At 33.9% G+C, this 19,636-nt stretch overlaps 3 protein-coding genes across 5 annotated transcripts; 1 reads left to right on the top strand and 2 right to left on the bottom strand.

Moving 5' to 3' along the window:
* Positions 1-1,528: 1,528 nt before the first annotated feature.
* On the bottom strand, positions 1,529-2,803 carry LOC132066757 (protein MAIN-LIKE 2-like). 2 transcript variants are annotated; one of them, XM_059459975.1, is made up of 3 exons: positions 1,976-2,803; positions 1,719-1,883; positions 1,529-1,610 (listed from the first exon to the last, which is right to left on the bottom strand). In XM_059459975.1, the coding sequence occupies exons 1-2, from the start codon at positions 2,764-2,766 to the stop codon at positions 1,730-1,732; spliced, it is 945 nt and encodes a 314-aa protein (XP_059315958.1). In that variant the 5' UTR covers positions 2,767-2,803; the 3' UTR covers positions 1,529-1,610; positions 1,719-1,729. The 2 variants fall into 2 exon arrangements, with proteins under 2 accessions (XP_059315958.1, XP_059315959.1); XM_059459976.1 differs by having other exon boundaries at positions 1,530-1,598.
* Positions 2,804-4,061: 1,258 nt separating this feature from the next.
* On the top strand, positions 4,062-7,275 carry LOC132066172 (leucoanthocyanidin reductase-like; the record flags this gene model as incomplete). Its single annotated transcript, XM_059459536.1, has 5 exons — positions 4,062-4,199; positions 4,471-4,611; positions 5,191-5,428; positions 6,093-6,296; positions 6,907-7,275. Coding segments are annotated over 5 exons (924 nt in total), but the record flags the coding sequence as incomplete, so codon positions are not given.
* Positions 7,276-7,767: 492 nt separating this feature from the next.
* On the bottom strand, positions 7,768-18,784 carry LOC132067716 (uncharacterized). Of its 2 annotated transcripts, none has more exons than XM_059461019.1 (14): positions 18,373-18,784; positions 13,598-13,688; positions 13,396-13,480; positions 13,169-13,238; positions 12,609-12,678; positions 12,307-12,376; positions 11,303-11,348; positions 10,949-11,213; positions 10,113-10,318; positions 9,930-10,004; positions 9,217-9,277; positions 9,055-9,135; positions 8,260-8,339; positions 7,768-8,126 (listed from the first exon to the last, which is right to left on the bottom strand). In XM_059461019.1, exons 1-14 carry the CDS (start codon positions 18,489-18,491, stop codon positions 8,048-8,050), a joined length of 1,398 nt encoding a protein of 465 aa, XP_059317002.1. In that variant the 5' UTR covers positions 18,492-18,784; the 3' UTR covers positions 7,768-8,047. The 2 variants fall into 2 exon arrangements, with proteins under 2 accessions (XP_059317002.1, XP_059317003.1); XM_059461020.1 differs by lacking the exon at positions 18,373-18,784 and adding an exon at positions 16,483-16,647.
* Positions 18,785-19,636: the final 852 nt, after the last annotated feature.

Consider the following 19,636-nt stretch of genomic DNA (forward strand, 5'->3'; position numbering starts at 1 on the left):
TCGTATTAATTTGATACATGTATGATCCCCGAGGCTTTATTTTGATATAGTTTATAATGATATTCAAAGTATGATCCTAGTGTATCACCGATACTCGAGCGTTGATTTGTCTACTTATCTATTGAGTCCTAAAAGATGATTTATATGACATATGGTTGCTCACTACTCGCTCGTGCAAAAATCCATTATCACCGAGTCCCTCGGGTAATATTTATATTGTTCACGTATAATAAAATCATATATATATATATAGGGCATATATTGATCAAAACGAGTTACTCTTGATATATAGGTGAATATATGATATATGATATAGACCGGCTTGATTATCATATTTGCCTCCCGGAATCCATTTGATCTTATGGCTATATATATAAAAAATCAACACTCAAATTATTATTATACTTGTGTGGGAGTGCTCCATTGTCCGAAACTCATAGAACATCGTCCTCTTAGGTATATATGTGTTTATGGAACAATGAAAGAAGTTGACGCATTGACGTTGTTACTCTTAGAAAAACATATCTGTTCGCCTGTGTCCGTATGATTTATGTTTTGGGACGTTCCCATTACGATAATCAAAACATCAGCCTTGTCGGATACGTATATATGAAGCGTTCCCATAAGATAAACATCTTGGAGTTCATTCTTGACTTGGTTGAGATGACATCTTGCCTTTTTATATATAGCTTTCATTGCTACTATAAAACACTTAATGTGTGTATACGATTCTTGATGTCCTAAAGCAAATTGGGAGAAAAAAAAAAAAAAAAAAAAATTATATTAAATAACAAGATTTGATAGTGGTCTAAGACACCTATAAAGACATCAAACATCTAATGGAATGTAACACCGTACGTACCGATTACCTCGTATGCATACCAAAATCCATTATTGGGTAATATGCGTCATGTGTTGGTATCCTCTATCTTGATCACATCATGCGCGGGATTTCCTATAAAAGTGCGCGAGTGACGTCGATACCAATAAAAATACTGGTGATAATGACTCGGACCCCGTCTTGCGGCTAAACAGCTATTTCCTTCACTTCATAGACTTGGTTGGATCTTGGCCATTCCCGAGCCAACCGTACGATTCTTGATGTCCTAAAGTCTAAAAAAAAAAAAAAAAAAAATTAAATAACAAGATTTGATTTCTAAGACACCTATAAAGACATCAAACATCTAATGGACGATGCCGCTCGCCATGTGTTGGTATCCTCTAGGCACATTACAGGATTTTCTATAAAAGTGCGCGAGTGACATCGATACCAATAAAAATACTTGATAATGACTCGGGTCTTGAGTTTCATGCGGCCGAATTACCCTTTGTCGACGATTTTCCCACAAAAGCTCCGAGTGTGCAAAATTTTGTTGAACCTCCACCGTTATAGCATACCGTTTGTCACGTTTGTAATGAGAAGGATCAATCTCAGCACATGGTCCAGGAATATGTTGCTTCCTACCGAACGTCTGAGAACGCGGTCTGGCATGTGCCACTCTCGATAGATCCCACAAATAAGGGAACCGCGCCATCCAAATATCTTGGCCACGCCGACACCACTCAGGGAGTCCATTAATGATGGCCTTTGAATAAGGCTGCCACACAAACTACGATAAAAAGAACATAAAATTACATAATAATAAAATAAATAAATTACACATAAGCGTAACAATTATATCAAAACGCCATTAACAACCATAATTATGATAAAATACCTGACCATCTGTTAGGTTGTCCAATACATCCCTACATATGGGTAGCACAACACGTGCCTCATTTTCGCGAGCTTTACGATGAGTCCACTTTCGTGCAAGAGCCGTGTGTGGCTGAAGGGCCCTGGGTGGTGGCTGCATCGGTATAATTCGCTCCCAAGCCCAAACCTATATTAAAAATTTAAAATAAATACATAAAAACCTTATAACTATCAAATAGGACAACCAAATAAAATTATATAATTTTAAAGGTCACGTACCTCAATAAGGAAATGAATCCACACACATCCTTGGCTTTCTTCAACGAAGCGCGGCATAAACAAATATACAAATATGACAATGCAGCCGCTCCCCAAGCTTGTCTACTCATTGCTCTAAGGTCACGCATGTCAAGCAAATAGTCTAAATTAAGTAAGTCACCGGACTTATCCGGAAATATCGTGCCGCCACAAAGCCATAGCAAGTACAACCTAACCCGCTGTTGCACAACAATTTCTGGGGTCTGATCTGTAATGTCATCTAAGCCTCTAACATATTCAATTAATTTATTTAGTTCTAACCTACTAACACCATTAAAACAATCCAGATCGGGTGCCCAACCAATAAGCTCATGGATTAATTGTTGCCACCCAACAATACCTATATTTCTAGCATTAACATCATTCAAGGGATTACCATCAACAACCATGCCAAACATGATCTCAATATCTTGTAATGTGATGGTCGCCTCACCCGTACGCAGATGAAATGTGTGCGTCTCAGGACGCCATCTCTCTATAAGTGCAGTGATGACTGCCCAATCATATGATACACATCCTACCTCTACTACTCCCCTAAATCCACACAAGCCAAAGTAGTCAAGGATGCGAGGATGAAAAGGATGACGCTTCACGTGCTTCCAAAATTCGGTATCCGCGCGGCGTGGAAATAGGCATCCGGTCGGTCCTCTCAAGGCACCATCCCACACAGCCTGTGATCGATGCTTCTCCTGGAGTGTTAACACATCATACACTTCTGGCCCCGGATGTACGCATACCCGTGGAAGCTCCATACCTTAGATAAAAAAAAAAAAATTAAAGTCCAGAGCAAGCTATTTGGAGTAACTTACTATTAAAAAAAAATTATTATTCCAATTTTAGCAGAACAAATATGCATTGGCTAGATAAAGTCGACTTCCATTCGCCTTATTTAGAAACCACTGATAGTGGACCACATTAATGCCTATAAGGTATAGACAAAATAATTATCCACCCACTTAGACTTAGGTCCCATATAATAAAGCATTATCATGACATTTTAAGTATCTTTATTTTGGGCTACTGAGGCATCAATTAAATTTCACTTTTCTGACTATATAAATATCACATTAAAGGTATAACAATCCACAAAAATAATGTTGGACCGTTGATAATGTTAGCCACTTAGGAGTAGATCTTCCTAAAGCTCTTATGTAAATATCTAAGCGCACTAATTTTTAATTGGAGAAAACAAGTATTCAGTTGAGCATTGAAAAGGAAACACATGTATTATCAGATAAGAGTGTCACCAAATCAGCCAAATTTTATATAACAATCCACAAAAATAACAGTAACATAACAACAAATTTCTTCAAAAGTGCTACTAAACAAATCAGACCTTTTATATAATAATGCTTCTAACAATCATATCTTAAGTTCAAATTAAAATAACACAAATAAGACAAACATATATCTTATACGTATTAAAATAACACAAATAAAAAATAACAATTAAGATATATAAGACAAACAAATATTCTACATCTACTAGAAATATACAATTATATGAGCTAGAAAAAATACCTTAATTTAGATAGCAACAAAAGATAAGGATGAACAAGTTGCTCCAAAAATTAGACTCAGAACCGCAAGGTTTTAAAAGAAAATAAATGGAGGAGAAGGAAAAGGAGAAGGAGATGGAGGCGGAGAAAATTTCGTAAGGTTGAAGATGGAGGAAGAGGCGGAGGAGACGATGAAAAATTTAGGGCAACAACTGAATGAGAGTCGGGGAGGGATCCACGTTTTACAAAATATATTTGTAAAACGTGGATCAGTCATCGTTTTACAAATATATTTTGTAAAACGTGGACTGATCCACGTTTTACGTAAAATTTTTTTTTTTTTTTTCGGTTTCGTTGAATCTGACAAATTAAAAAAAAAAGTTGGGGTATAACGTGACGATCCTCTATGGGGGCCATCCAAAGATAACGTATATAGCCCTTTGAGAAGTATATAAATCAATTTTGTTAACTTTTGTAACAAGCATAGTCGCCACAAATGCTAATGGACCTTTGATGAAAGAAGCTGTCACTGAAAATATTATTTATTCATCGGGCAATTTATAGCACAAGCAAGTCTTGATGCTAATCGAAGAAATTATATTCTTGTTCGATCATTCCCAGATAATTTTCATCCTAAGATTAAAATTATCAAAGGATTTGAAGATAAAGGGGCCATAATATTGCACGTAAAATATGTTACACTCATATTCTTTGTTATTTAATTTCACTTTTTGAGTGGACGGAGAAATAGGAAAATAAATAAGAAGAAGCATTTTGGTTTGGTATTGCTACTGCACATTATGATATTACTAAGGAACGTCTATATACACCAGAATATTTTAGCTTTTCATTTTGTGTCAATTAGCAAAAAAATTTCTAGGGACTCCCGAAAATCTTGTTTTATAATGCTTGTATTTGTAATTTATTATTATTATTATTATTATTTTTTTGTAATAGGGTGCTATAAATAACCAAAAATTCATGGAGGACACACTAAGGAAGCATGAGATTGATATAGTAATATCAGCTGTGGGTGGTGAAAGTATACGCGATCAACTTGTCCTTGTTCAAGCCATGAAAGCTGTTGGAACTATTAAGGTAATTTCTTTCTTATAAAAATCAATTGTTTAAAAAATATACAAGCTAACCCAAAAGCAAATCCAAAATCTAGAGTCTCCGAGTGTAGAATGAGTTATGATCTTATATATTATAATTTATATGTACTCATCCTCTTCCTTTTTTTGTTGCTTATCTGTACTATATTTCGAGTCGAAAGTAATGAATTTAATTGAAACGGCAGAACCAACCTTAATTCGCCTATGTGAAAGACATGACAACACTGTTTCCGGTATTTTGTCGTTGAACAACTTAGACATGCACCGATAGTGTAAAAGAATCAGAGAAAAAACGTGATCGTTCCATAAGATTTTAGATATGTAAAAATATCAAGCCTATAAAATCAATTGTTTTAAAAAGATACATGCAAGACTAGAGGCGCGCGGATCCTGGAACTAGAGTCTTGTGTGTTAGTGATATGAGAAACTTGTTTCAGTATTTGCCATTAAATTATTTATATATATTGATTGTGGAAACTTTGTTTTTCCGCATTATTAGTGAATTGTAATATGTTGTAGCAGGTAACATTTTGTTAATGTTTTGTTTGAAATACATATATAGAGATTTTTGCCATCAGAGTTTGGACATGAAGTAGACAGGTCAGATCCAGTGGAGCCAGGGCTAAATATGTATAAAGAAAAGAGGAAAGTGAGAAGGTTGATAGAGGAAATGAGTATACCTTATACTTATATTTGCTGCAATTCAGTGGCTTCGTGGCCTTATTATGATAATAAGCATCCTTCCGAAGTTCTTCCTCCTCTTGATCATTTCCAAATTTATGGTGATGGCACTGTCAAAGGTACATTAATTTGTTCCCAATCACTCTAAAAATTCTACAATCACACAAGATACGCAGTCTTTACATTATTTTGGTATTTAATGACCCTTTCCTGGACCCTACGTGAAACAATAAATTTTTCGTATACCGAGGATTTTTTTTTTTTTTTTTTGGTAGTTCAATAATTTGTTCTTTTTCTGGGTAACATGATTTTTTGATAATATGCTGTTAAATAGAATTAGCGACGAATTTTTGTCATTTAGTGATAGAAGTTGTCTTGTCGCTAATCTCTAATTTTTTGCATAGTGTTTGTATGTTGATATGTGTTTTTGTAAGTTGATATATGTTTTTATGTTGTTTTGAAAATTTTATTTTGGTGTTGTAATGCATGCACATCTTATTAAACAACGTTTAATTTGGGATTGACTTTTTTTCTCTTTTTCTGTCTGACTAAAATTTTTGTTGAATATAAATATTGTTAATATATCTTTTAGAACAATCATGATGTACTGCTAAAGATTTTAAGGGCAATTTTAGAGACTCTTTGTTCCTTTCACCTATACAAATTCGATCTTGATATATTGTTTTGTTGTTATAATTGAGATATATCTCAATTAATTGTTTCACTCTTTTTTGCTCCTCCTTTTTTTCAATTCACTCGTTTCAATTTTTTTGAATAGTGCAGCTTACTTTGTAGCTGGTGCTGATATTGGGAAATTCACAATCAAAGCAGCAGAAGACAATAGGACAGTGGATAAAGGTGTACATTTTCGACCACAATGCAACTTCCTTAACATGAACGAAATTGCTACTCTTTGGGAAACTAAAATTGGTCGAACACTACCAAGAGTCACCATCACTGAGGATGTCCTATTAGCTGTTGCTGCAGGTATAAATATATTCACTCTACTTTCCGTTTCATTTTATATGACACTATCACTGCAAAGTCATATTTAACTGACAGAGGGTCTTATCGTTTAACTATTCATACTCCGCGTTTTTATGTAAAGTTTAATTTCACCGAATCCATGTATGAGATAACGGCCTAATGTTTGCACCTTTCATGACGTAAAATTCAAAAATAACCATATTTTTTACCTGTAATTTTAAAATAGCTACAAATACAAAAGTTGTTGAAAAATTAGCCAAATTCACGGAACAATATCTTGGATTTTTCACTTGTTTAAGTTCGAAATCTTTGACACTATCATGGTGTTTCTGCATCAAAAGTGGTTACTTTTCAATAAATTTTCACATATTGTTTATTCTTCAAAAGTCGATCCAAAAGGTGGCGAAGCCCTTACAATCTTTACCTCGTCGTGCAGGTCGCTATTCATGCGACTTGGAGAATAAAATGGTTTATTTTTGAAAAATAACTTTATCTATATACAAAAATAAAAATTTTAGGGTGGAAAGAATATTTGCAAATTGTATAACAAGTAATATATTTTATATTTATTAACATATCATATTCATTTTTTATGTGTTGTCATTTGCAGAGAAAATCATCCCCAAAAGTGTGGTTGCAGCTTTGACACATGAAATTTTCATAAGGGGCTGTCAAATTGAATTTTCAATTGATGGTATTAAGGACCTTGAAGTCTGTGATTTGTACCCCAATGAGTCCTTTTGCACCATGGATGAGTGCTTTAATGATTTCCTTTTAAAGATGGATGACATGCTCAAAATGTCTATTAACTAGAACAAGTTTGCAATTTGTGCTATTTAATCCAACTATCTGTCCTTTTATCCTAAACACATGGTGAAAGAGAAATTTTTTCTCTCCATTCTTCATGAGTAAACTTTTGTATTCCTTTTTCCTTATTTTGATGTAATATTTGCCCTTTTCCTTATTCTTGAAGCATTTATTTAGTTGTTTTCTATTTTCTTAATTCAGCCTTAACCATTGCCTATTTTGTCAAAACAACTCTAACGAATGATTTTTTAATTTTCAATAAAGAACAATAAAGATGGGTAGTGATAAATTGAAACTCGAAAGAGTTGAACGAGTGTATGAGGTTACGATTCTGTAGAGTAGCAGTAAGAGTGACTTTGACATGCTTTGGCTCACGTAAGGTTACAAGAGTACAATGATTTCTGGATTTGAAATCACAGCTTCTATACCCCAGTATTAGTCATAATTCAAAAGAACATTATGTAATCATAGTAAAAGGGGAAAGACAAGATGAAATAAATAAGAAAGGAGTCCAATCTAAACAAGCATAGGGAAGAGAAAAAAATGACAATTCTCTATATGTTTGTGCTTTTCCTTTCAATGTCACCCAAAATTATAGATGGACAATAATAGTCAATTTCACCTTCAAGAAATCTGAGTTTCCTTTCAGAGCACAATAGCAACAGATGTCAAATGCCATCATACATTGATAGATCAGAGAAAATATGCACAGAGCTGGTATAACTATTGCTTTACAGAATCTATTGCAAAAACTACAATAATCTTGTGGATGATATACACAGTTCACAAGATAGAGACACAACCCAATTCAGACGAATACACATACAAAATCAAATAAAACAATGTACTTGTGGTGACATGACTCAATAAAACTGCATTCACCATCTACTTTGTTCGTCTGATCGAAAGGACAAGCTCGGAGGAAACTAAGCTGATAGAAGTAACTACACATCATTTACAGGCAAACGCTCGTCTATGAACACACGGCAGATGGGGCACCTCTTGCACTTGTCACAACACGTGCTGTGAAAGAATGATCATTATAATAATTAGATTACAACATTTTAAAGAAACAGTATATATAAAATATTGTAAAACACAGAAAGAATGTAAATCGGACTGCAGAAAAGAAGTGGCACGAGGTTTTAGGTAATACCTGCAGAGGATGTGATGCCGACAAGGAAGGAGAAGAATGTTGATCTGTTCCTCGAAGCAAATTCGACATAAGATTTTTTCCTGACAAAAGGATCCACATGTAAGTGGCTCAGTAGATGCCAGCACCGATTCGAGAACTAGCAGTTCAATAGTTCTGGTCTTGGGGGTTCTGGAGGTGTGGGTTTTTGGTTTTTTTTTTTTTTTTTGGGGGGGGGGGGGGGGGGGGGGTGTTAGGAGGGAGAGTGGAGAAGTATAAAGATCCAGACTAAAGTCCACAATCATGAAGAATTAGCTAGACGAGAAACAATATCTACAAATACTAAGGTAACACAAGCCCATTCCTGGTTTCTAACTGTATCACAACAATTAAGCCTCAGTCCCAAACAGGTCGGGTTGACTATATGAGTCCTCATTTCTCCATTTAAGTTCAACTCATGTTATCGTTGTGCCAAATAAAAAATAAGAGTGAAAATACGTTAAATATATATGCATTAATCATTATAGTACCTATAAATATATAGTACAAATACTAGAAGTCCTCTAACAAGACTAAAACCAATTCCCAACCAGTAGATATCACCAATATGGATCTTTTTCTTACATTGTGCCCAATCTTTAGTTAAGTCTGCAGTTTCTAAAACATCACATATTTGTTAAACACACGCTAGATTTCTTTTAAAGTAATGTATGATGATAAAAGAAATATAAAGTAGACAGTATTTTTCTTCTTGTGGCTGAGTTTCACGAAAACATAATGCATCAATTAGATATTAGCAGTAGTTTGATGTAATCTTACATTTTGAAGTCTTTCGAACTCATCCTGTTTTGTCTGTGTGATCTCTGATTGCTCACAAAGTGCTGCTTGTAGTCTCCATATCTGAGATAGCAACAGTCAAGCTAACCATCTCAGAGAGCAGTAAAAGAAACCAAGAAAGAGGCAACAAGAAAAAGAAGCGACCTCTTCAGCAAGCTTCGCTTTAGGCATTTGCTTTACGGTATCAGGTGCGAAAGTATTGTACCTAAAATAACAATCAGAAGACGCCCAGAAGATAAATAAGTGGAGGTTTAATTAAGCACTGAGGCATACTAGAGTGGACCAAGTATAAGGAGTTGTGCACGGAGAAAAACAACTGTGATATTATATTCAAGGCCTCCTAGGGAGCTTACAAGCTTGCAATGGTACCCAGTAAGAAAATTAGACAAAAAAGTTAAGCAAAAGATAATTTCTAGAATTTTTTAATCGACTACTAGTCCCGCTTTTACAGTATTTATACTTACCCATACATTTAAATCTCTTTCAAGAGAAATATTATTGCTTTTGTAATCTAAGATTCTTTTTTCATCAGTAATTTTCAAGTTCTTGTTTGATAAGTGGCTCTTGTTTCGCCAAGAAAAAACTTTCCTTGTTCCAAAAATGTGGGGTTAGTCCTTAGTAATGAAGTGAATCTCTCCAGTCCAGTAACAGGCTGCAACAGTGTTGTTATGGTATTCCCGATATTAATTATTTAGTAGCAGCAAATTTGCAGTGAACTTCTTGAAAGATGGAACCCCCTCCCCCGACCCAAAAAAAAAGAAAAAAGAAGGGCCATCTAAAAAGCTTGAACCAGATGACCCTCAAGGTGCTGTACAGAAATACAAAAAATGCAAGTATTGACAGACAGGAATACTGACCCAGATGTCCCAGCATAATATAGACGAGCTTGTTCCTCTCGGCTTCCTTCATCAATTGACCACCAACCTAACAACCTGTTGTACCAATAAGATAAACACAAAAAGACAAGCACGTAGAATAAGTGGACCTAAACAATGCTCAGAAGGATTAGAAATTGTACAGTTTCACCTTGCCATCATTACCTTGACCCGTGACGCATGAAACTGAAAAAATCACGAATAACAGCAGACATCCTAAAATAGTTTCTTACACCAGCTTCACCATCTACCAGAAGATTAATCGTCTCCACAAGTCTATAAATAGAGAACAAAACACCAGCTCCTTGAAGTAGGAAAAGAGGAATGAACAGAACGGGAATCGGGATGAGCCTAGCACTTGGTGGCGTCCCCTGTAATCAAAGTGTGTTAGTTGCAAATGTGATGACAAAATGACAAAAATGGTCTCTTATGTTCGAAGGTTGGTTCAAAATAGTCCCTTAACTATGCACTTAACAGTTTTGGTCCTTTAAGTTTGCCAAAAGTTCAACACTTTTAGATTCCGCAAAATATTTACCGAACTCTGTACGTTAGATTTCGTGGAAACAGTGGGGAAAAAAAGACTAAACTAAAAACACTAAGAAAGTCTCATCAAATCCTAAATTATGCAACAAAAAAACCTACACTAGATACTAAAAGGATATAAAAATAGCAGAAATTACACTTCAAAATGCTGCACTAGACTCTAGGGAAAAAAATTAAAAATAGAAAAAACTACAAAAATTGTACCTCTAAATGTGAGTTCCTGCTAATTTCCTTTTTTTTTTTTTCCCCGTCAAATCTACCATATAGAGTTCGGTAAATATTTTACAGAGACTAAAAGTGTTAAATTTTAGCAGACTTAAAAGACTAAAACTATTAAACGCATACTTAAGGGACTCTTTTGAATCTACCCACAAACATAAGGGACCCTTTTGTCATTTTCTCCAAATGTGATTAACAATTGGAAAATTGAAAGAAAAATTTCTTAAGAGAGTTCGTACCGCTAAGCGCATAAAAAGCAATAGCTGGAAACAAACAAGAGGAATTTTCATCACATGACCACCAATGTCCTGCAAACTGCATATTCCCCTCTGTCGATCATCTTCATCCAAAGATGCCAGAAATCCACTGTTCCAGTTAAGATATTGCATGCTTGTTGTAGAAGAGCTGGGTGTGCGTAGACTACTTGAGTGTCTATTTGAGTGTCCGTGGATTGCAGGGTTGTACCATTTTGTGCAGATAATAAAGGCAAAGCATTCTGCGACACTGAACGCCAAGTATGATATATACAGGTTTAGCAAGCAATTAGGCACAAGTGCCAATCACGCAGGATAAGTGGGAAAAAATTTCTGTACCCGTAGTTAATGAATAAATCCCACCACCCAAGAGCAGCAACATCTCCTGCAATTCACATCCAAGGAACATGAAGCCGTAATTTGACGAATGACAGATAAGGTGGAAAAGCCAATAAACATAGGGAATTTTCATAAACAGAAATATTTATTCCCCTAATAACAAATTATGGCGATATTATTGAGTTTTCAAACATAGCAACAGTTTTTTTTCAAAGCATATCACACATACAGTCATACATACATACATATACTAGCCGTCGTGCATACATACACTGGCCATTATGTATACATACATACATACATGCAAACAAATAATAAAAATCTGCTATAAATGAAAAATCTGGCTACTTTTTGTAATAATATAAAAGTACTGCTAAATCGGGTAACTAGTGGGCTTAAGTCATTATATCACGCAATTTTTCCATAAACGTAACTACTCTACCAAACTAATCTATAGTCCAGGTTAAAAGATGGATCACCATGTTTTTAACAGTATTACCACGAAGACAATATTAGTCCATCTTTTGTTCTTTAAAAAAAGTAGTAGTGGAGCAAAGTAGAAGTAGGGAAATAATGGTTAACTCCTAGGTTGCATGAAGTCACTGTCAAAACGCTATAGCTAAATCATGATACGGTTGTAGAATTCACATGTTACGGCAACCAATCGAGCAATTAAAAACAGCGCTAAACAGCTATTGATCCTTATTTGTAGAACAAATTGAGTTAATTTGTCACTTCAAACTATCAGCATTAAGCTACAGCACGAAGTAGATCGTCATCAACAAGATACTAAGTGCAATTTGTGGCCAAATTCTTAATCTCTTAGTAAGAGCATAGTCTTTCTTTTGATTGCCATTTCCAAAAAAAAAAGTTTACTATTTTGAAGTTGCTCAGATATAAATTGATAAGAACGTAAAGATACAAAATAAAATGAGAAGAAGCAAATGTTGCAATTTAGCCACACAAATTCACTTAGAGGTACAGAAAGAGAGTCAAATAATTACCACAGATCTTCAGAAGAGTAAATGTTGTTGCTGCTATGAAGAAGACCATAGCGATTGCAACCCAGAAGTGCTGAGACATAGATGATAAGATGACTTTCAGAAACTAACAATGTGCATATATTAGTAGTATAAGCTCTCTTATTTACACATTTGTGCAAGTGAAGAAATAAGCTTTCTAAGCTAGTCAATCTAAAAGGTAATCATAGGCTGTTAATATCAGATTCCTCCCCGTAGATAAGCTACAGAAATGACATGAATGCTAACTGTGGTTTCTTAAAATTGAATAGGAGCTCTATACTTACAGGAAGGGTCTCCCATATAGCCTCATCACTCATGCTGTCTTCATCTCCGGGCATCAGAGCCCTGCACATTCTGAACATGGAGAAAAGTTTATAAGGAATTAGATACACGTCCAAAACCAAGACCATTAACTTTATGCTCTCAAAGTATGCTGAGAAAAGCAAATTTTTGGACATCTTATTTCATACTCCCTCCGTCTCAAATTATTTGTCGTGATTTCTAAAAATAGCTATCTCAAATTATTTGTCATTAGTTCAAGATTAAATTAATTATTTTTTCCCATTTTACCACGGTAGTAATTGTTCTTCAAGACTAGAAACGCCTCAATTATGGGGAGATGAAACATAAATAGAGTAAATATTCAATGAGAGATCATATCTTAAGACATGAATAAGGGTAAAATAGTCAAAACCCCTTCTAATTAATGCTTTTAAGGAGCGTGTAAAAGAGAAACATGACAAATAATTTGAGACGGAGGGAGTATCTCCTTATTCCAAAAATAATTCAACTCCCAGCAGATGGCTTTTAAGTCAGCATTTTCTTGGCAGGAAAAGTATCTTACCTAACATTATCAACCAAGATAGCAATTTCAAGTGCTAGCAGGGGAAAGAACACAATCTTCAAATTTACAGCTGCAATTAACAACAGCTCACAAATAAGTGGCTCCGCCTCCGCTTATATGAACTAGCATTGCATATCAAATTTAAAGAGAAAAAATAAATGATACATGATTTTTTTTTTTTTTATAAGGAAAAAAAAATATCTTGTATCATTTCTTTTCTTGTTTACCATAGGTGCCGTCGAGATGAATACAAAGAAGCAGTTCAAAAGCAACAAGCAGCGGTGTGGCCACGATAGCATGAAATGGGGACCACTGTTCAAAAAAGGAATGTGTGCATCTGTCACTATAAAGCTTTTTGGGAATATACAAACAGCATTGACTGGGACATGAAACGTTGAATGTAAAATCCGAAAAGTTAGTATGTCATACATGTCGATCATGAGGCACTGATGGAGCAGGAAATGAGAATCTACCCCTTGCTACAACCACATGAAACAACCAAAGTGGAACGAAAACAACCCTGCAAAATGAACCAAATGTGAAAACCAACTGTAATTATACTGTTTAAGAGAGTAGGGGTTTCAAAGTTCTCAATTATCTTATAAACTAAAGGTGAAAACAAGTACTCCCTTCGTCTCAATTAATGTCGCACAGTTCGGATTTCGAGAGTCAACCTTTTCAATATTGACCGTGAATTCAGACATGGAATCTTCAAATTTTTTGAAATAAATTTACATATTTGGAACTGTGTAAAAAGTACCATAAGTGACAAAAGTTGACAATTCAAATTATTTGTAAGGCATATGAAAAAGTTGCAGCCAAAGAAAAATTTATTTAACTCTCGAAATCCGAAAGGTGCCACATAAATTGGGACGGAGGGAGTATAAAGCAACACGTAGAAACTCAATTGCCTGTATACTGCAAATGGTATAATTATAATGCAGAAAACAGAGGACAAAAGCAACACGATTGATCAAAAAGAACTAAGATAAATGCAGTGAAGGACCTTAGTAACCAGTGCTTATATTTCCTGGATACCTCTTTCTCTCAATACACACACATGTGCATGCCCACACATTGCTCTTTCCAACAATTAGAATACTTATATCAGAAGGGGCAAATACCGAGCCTAATGTAAGTGTAAACAACAACTACACCCTTAAGCCTTAATTCCAAGTTCCAACTAGATGTCAATTGTCATCAACTGTTTGGAATCTTTTGCTCACATAAATTTCTATTCTTAGCTAAACCATAATTAAGTTTGAGAAATTGCAAGTCTTCTGAAGAAAAATTCCAAAATAAAATTCCACATATACTTGGTTTGTTTTATCACCATTAATCCTGATATTATCACATTTACATATCGGTGCACGTGGAGGTCTAAGACAAGAAATTGTGAAAATCATCTCAATCGATCTTTTTCTCATTTTATCCGCTGTGTGTACTACTTGTACTTTTTACTGGATGTGATTAATATTCTTATCATTTTGTTGATTGTACATCACGGCTTTACATATAAAGAAGAATTAGATAGCTGTATATAGAATTAGCCAGATCGCGCGAAGCATAAACAGAATCAATCTTAACATCTTTTTTTCTGTTACATTCATCTTATGACTTATATTCTTATGGATATAACTTAGTTCAGAATTTCATTTTTTGGTTGACTTTGTCGATTAAAAAAATCTATCATCTGGTAAATGCATAAATCAAAGAACCTTTTGTCTATATACTATTCGTTAACTCATCTATAATCAGAGTAAACAAGTTGAATTCAAGGCATATACCTAGTGTATGTAAGAAACTCTTTTACGTCTCATCCCTTTATTCTCACACTTTATGAATGTGCCTTTGTACACATCTTTTATGAAACTTAAACAATTCATATGAATTCCTTTCTTCTCTAAGTACCCACCAACAAAATTTTCTTGGTACTTCCATATTACTTTTCCAAGTCTACGTATATCATGTAAATCCTTCTATTTGTCCCTAATATTTTTCATCAATTTCCTTAGCAAGAATATTGCCGTTGTGTTAAATCTACCTTTACAAATTCGAACATGCTCTCATATAGGCAAGAATGAACTCCAATGAGAAAGGAGTCAACTTTTCAGTAAGACTTGGACCAATCTTCCTGGCACTCACGCTGTTGTCACGACGTCTAACAAAACACTCAGAATTCCCCCAAAACTGAATCAATTTTATCAGAAAATGTCTAGTCGTGAGTACACCTTGTGATTAACAATTTTTGGGGTAAGCACGTCATCCAAAATCCTAAAGTTTCTGCCTTTTTCGATAATACTATTAACAATTTTAGGGTAAGCACATCATCCCAAATCCTAAAGTTTTCACCTATTTCAAGCTGAAAAGCTCAACAATCATCCTATTAACAATTTTAGGATAAGCACATCATCCAAAATCCTAAAGTTTCCACCTTTTTCAAACCCAACAATAATACTATTAACAATTTTATGGTAAACACATCATCCAAAATCCTACAGGTTATGCATTTTTCAAGCTCAACAATAATCATTAACAATTTCAGGGGTAAGCACATCATCCAAAATCCTAAATCTTCCACCTTTTTCAAGCTCAACAATGATCCAAAAGGCATTCCAATTTTAATTTCCAATAATGTAATATCATGCTTCTAAGTTAATAAATGTTACAAACTAGTATATCATAGATTCAAGTACTAAATAAGAAGGTATTTGAGAATTTCAGACAATAAAGACCTTCACTTTATCCACATATGTTACAATATCTCGGCATAAGGTTAATCTCATTAACAGTTAAAAACTTCCCTAATCAAATAAAAATCCAAAAAAGGGCATACAGGATTTCCCAATTAAAGCAAAAAATCTTTTTCACAAATTTGTGGAATAGAATTCCCAAAATCCTTAAACAAAAACTGCCAAATTAATTCCAACAATTGCAAGAACTGAGAAGTTTCCAAAAGCTGAACAATACAGAAAACAAATCAGTGTTACAAAACTAGTAGTACATCATAGATTCAAGGTACTACTACTAAATAACTAGGCTAATTTCAGTAAACATGTCATTTAAGAAATTCAAACAAAAGACTTGCCCTTTATCCACATGTCATTATTATCCGCACAAATTGTTAAAACTTCCTCAATCAGATAAAAACCCAAGAAGGGTATACATGATTTTTTCCAAAAAAGAATCCTTTACACAAATTGTTCTCTAAAATTCCCAAAATCCTCAACTTGCCAAATTCCTTGAATTCCAAGAACTGAGAAAATTTAAAAGCTGAAAAATACAAAAAACAAATGAAAAGAAGAAAGACGAACCACCAAGAATAATGAAGGGCTTGATCAAGTTTGAGAACAAGAAGCAAAGTGAAACTAAAGAGCAATCCATGAGCTACCACTGCTTGTAAAGACTTCAACACTCTTCTTCCCCTCATCATAAATTAAAAACACCGAAATTCCACTCTTTTTTCACCAATAAAAAGAACCCCACCTCAAAATTGCGATGTGGGTGTCAAAGATTAACAGTAAATAAAAGGGAAAGAAATTAGATTTTCAAGAAGAGACATGGTTTAAAATGGACTGCTTGGAAGTTTGAACAAGAAAAGAACAAAGGAGGAGACAGAGCAACGTTAATAGCGAGAACTTAAGAGAATTGGATTTTACGCAAAATCGTTGCTCTTGTTGTCTTTATTATTGACACACCGACCGATTTGGTAAGAAAGGTTTGTAGTATCAAATTCGGAGAGCTCAAATGATGTTCTTTGAGGGATGGTCTAGTAGTGGAATCATTGGAGCATAACTTGGACAACTAAGATTAGAATTGTAAATTGTTGAGAGGAAAAAGAATTAATTAGAAAGATATGTGTATTTGATATGATGGAGATATCTTTTCAGAAAATACATAATACTCCCTTCGTCTCAAATTATCGTGATTTTCTTTTGCACGCTCTTTAAGAAAATTACTTAAGCAAAACTATATATAGCCTAGGTAATAATCTTAATTAAATAGCACTTATTCCAACAAATCAAGATATCTAACCTTGCATGAGTTTTCAGTATTTCCAATCGAAGAATGCAAAAACTCTTACTATCAGGGGAATTTTGAGGTCAAATTCACCCTTTTTTTGGGTCCACTATGCTTTTTTGAATGATTAACCAAAGGTCGTAGGCGCCCTTGCATATTACTTCTCATTCACTGGACACGGAGTGCTGGCATAAAAAAGTACAATTTTGAAGATTGATACACTCTATCATTCAATCAACCAACTATGTCTCAATCTTAGATTAGCTAGTTTTTTAGCTCTAATCAAGTCCAATTTATCCGAATATCAAGAAAATTTAGGGGTACTAAAGTTATAGAATTTCTAAATATCACTTATCATAACAAGTATACAAGTTTTCTAATTAGAATAAAAAGACTCCCAACAAATACCGAGCCTAATGTAAGTGTAACAACAACAACGGAACCATTAAGTCTTAATTCCTACTAGCTGTCAACTGTCATCAGCTCACATTATTTTCTGTTCTTAGCTAAACCAACATTAAGTTTGACATATTGCAAATCTACTTAGTTTGTTTTATCATCATTAATCCTGAGAAAAGAGCCAATTTTTCAGTAAGACTTGGACCAATCTTCCTCCCACTCATGTCGTCATCACAGCGTCTAAAAAACACTCGGAATTCTGCAAAAGCCTAATAAATTTTACCGGAAATGTCTAGTTGTGAAACACCTCTTCATATATGAGTGATTAACAATTTTAGTGTAAGCACATCATCCAAAATCCTAAAATTTCCACCTTTTTCAAGCTCAAGAATAATCCTATTAATAATTATAAGGTAAGCACATCATCCAAAATCCAAAATTTCCACCTTTCTCGAGCTCAACATTCATCAAGAATGCATTCCAATTATAATTTCCAACAATAGAATATCATGCTTCAAAGTTAAAAGTGTTACAAACTAGTATATCATAGATACAAAGTACTAAAATAACAAGTCATTTTGAGAAATTCAGACTAAAAAGACAACATTCACTTTATCCACATATCCTCACAGTACCTGCATAAAGTTTATCTCATTAACTGTTAAAACATATTCAATCAGATAAAAAGCCAAGAACAGGATTTCCAAAAAAAATTAAATCTTTTTCACAAGAATTCCAAAGATGAACAACAAAGAAGCAAATAAAAAGAAGAAGAAAAAACGAACCACCAAGAATAATGAAGGGGTCGATCAAGCTTGAGAACAAGAAGCAAAGTGAAACAAAAGAGCAATCCATGAGCTAACACTGCTTGTACAGACTTCAACACTCTTCTTCCACTCATCATAAATTTCAAGAAAACCCAAATTCCCACTCTTTCTTCACAAATAAAAAGAACCCCACCTCAAAATTGATGTATTTATTAAAGATTTAACAGTAAAATAAAAGGGAAAGAAATCAGATTTTCAAGAAAAGACATAGGAAATAAAATAAAATAAAGGGTGTTAAAGAAAAAGACAAAAAAGTGGTGTGTTATGGAAGTTTGAACAAGAAAAGAACCAACGTTAATTGTGACAACTTTTAAAGAATTGGATTTAACGAAAAATTGGTGCTCTTGTTGTCTTTAGAGTATTGTCACACCCACGGAACATAACTTGGACAACTAAGATTAGAAAGATATGTGTATTTGATACGATGGGAGATATCTTTTTAGAAAATATTTCCCCCCTCCAGGACCGATAAAAGAGAGTGTTCACTTAGCTGTTATTTTTTTGGTTAAAAAAATGTTCACTTATTAACCTTATTTATTCAAATTTATCCTTATTAAGTAGTAAGTGTCTAAATTCCAATATCGATTTAATTAGGTGGCATTTTAGTCAATTACCTAGTTTTGATTAGCAGTTAGTATTTTGGGAGCTTACAAATGGCTAATTTAATACTCCCTTCATATCAAATTATTGCGTTTTTCTTTTACATGCTCTTTAATAAAATTACTAAAGTAAACTATATACTTAGGTAATATCCTTAATTGAATAGCAAATCTTTTTATAGCATAACTATAAAGGTTAATATTAATGTATATTTATTATGTATTATTCGCCTTTAATTTGACATATCCAATACCTTCAATTACATACATGAGTACCTTTACATTTTTTCCATAACATTTTTCCAATAAGGTATACGTCATATTCAAACAATCAAGCTCATTTTATTAATTAGAAAGCGTCTTTAACTATTTTACCCTTCATTGGTATCTGAAGTACCATCATAACACCATTCTATAATTAAAGTGTTTGTAATCTTCAAGAACAATTACTACTAAAGGTAAGAAGGGAAAAAAATTAATTAATTTTATCTTGAACTTCTAAACGATAAACAATTTGATACAACTTTTTTTAGAATGCACGTCAAAAAATTTGAGATGGAGGAAGTATATTTTTATGAATTTTTTTTTTTAGTGTTTGATTGGGTGAGTGAATTTCTTTAATG

This window comes from Lycium ferocissimum, chromosome 8 (genome assembly GCF_029784015.1).
Source record: "Lycium ferocissimum isolate CSIRO_LF1 chromosome 8, AGI_CSIRO_Lferr_CH_V1, whole genome shotgun sequence".
NCBI lineage: Eukaryota > Viridiplantae > Streptophyta > Magnoliopsida > Solanales > Solanaceae > Lycium > Lycium ferocissimum.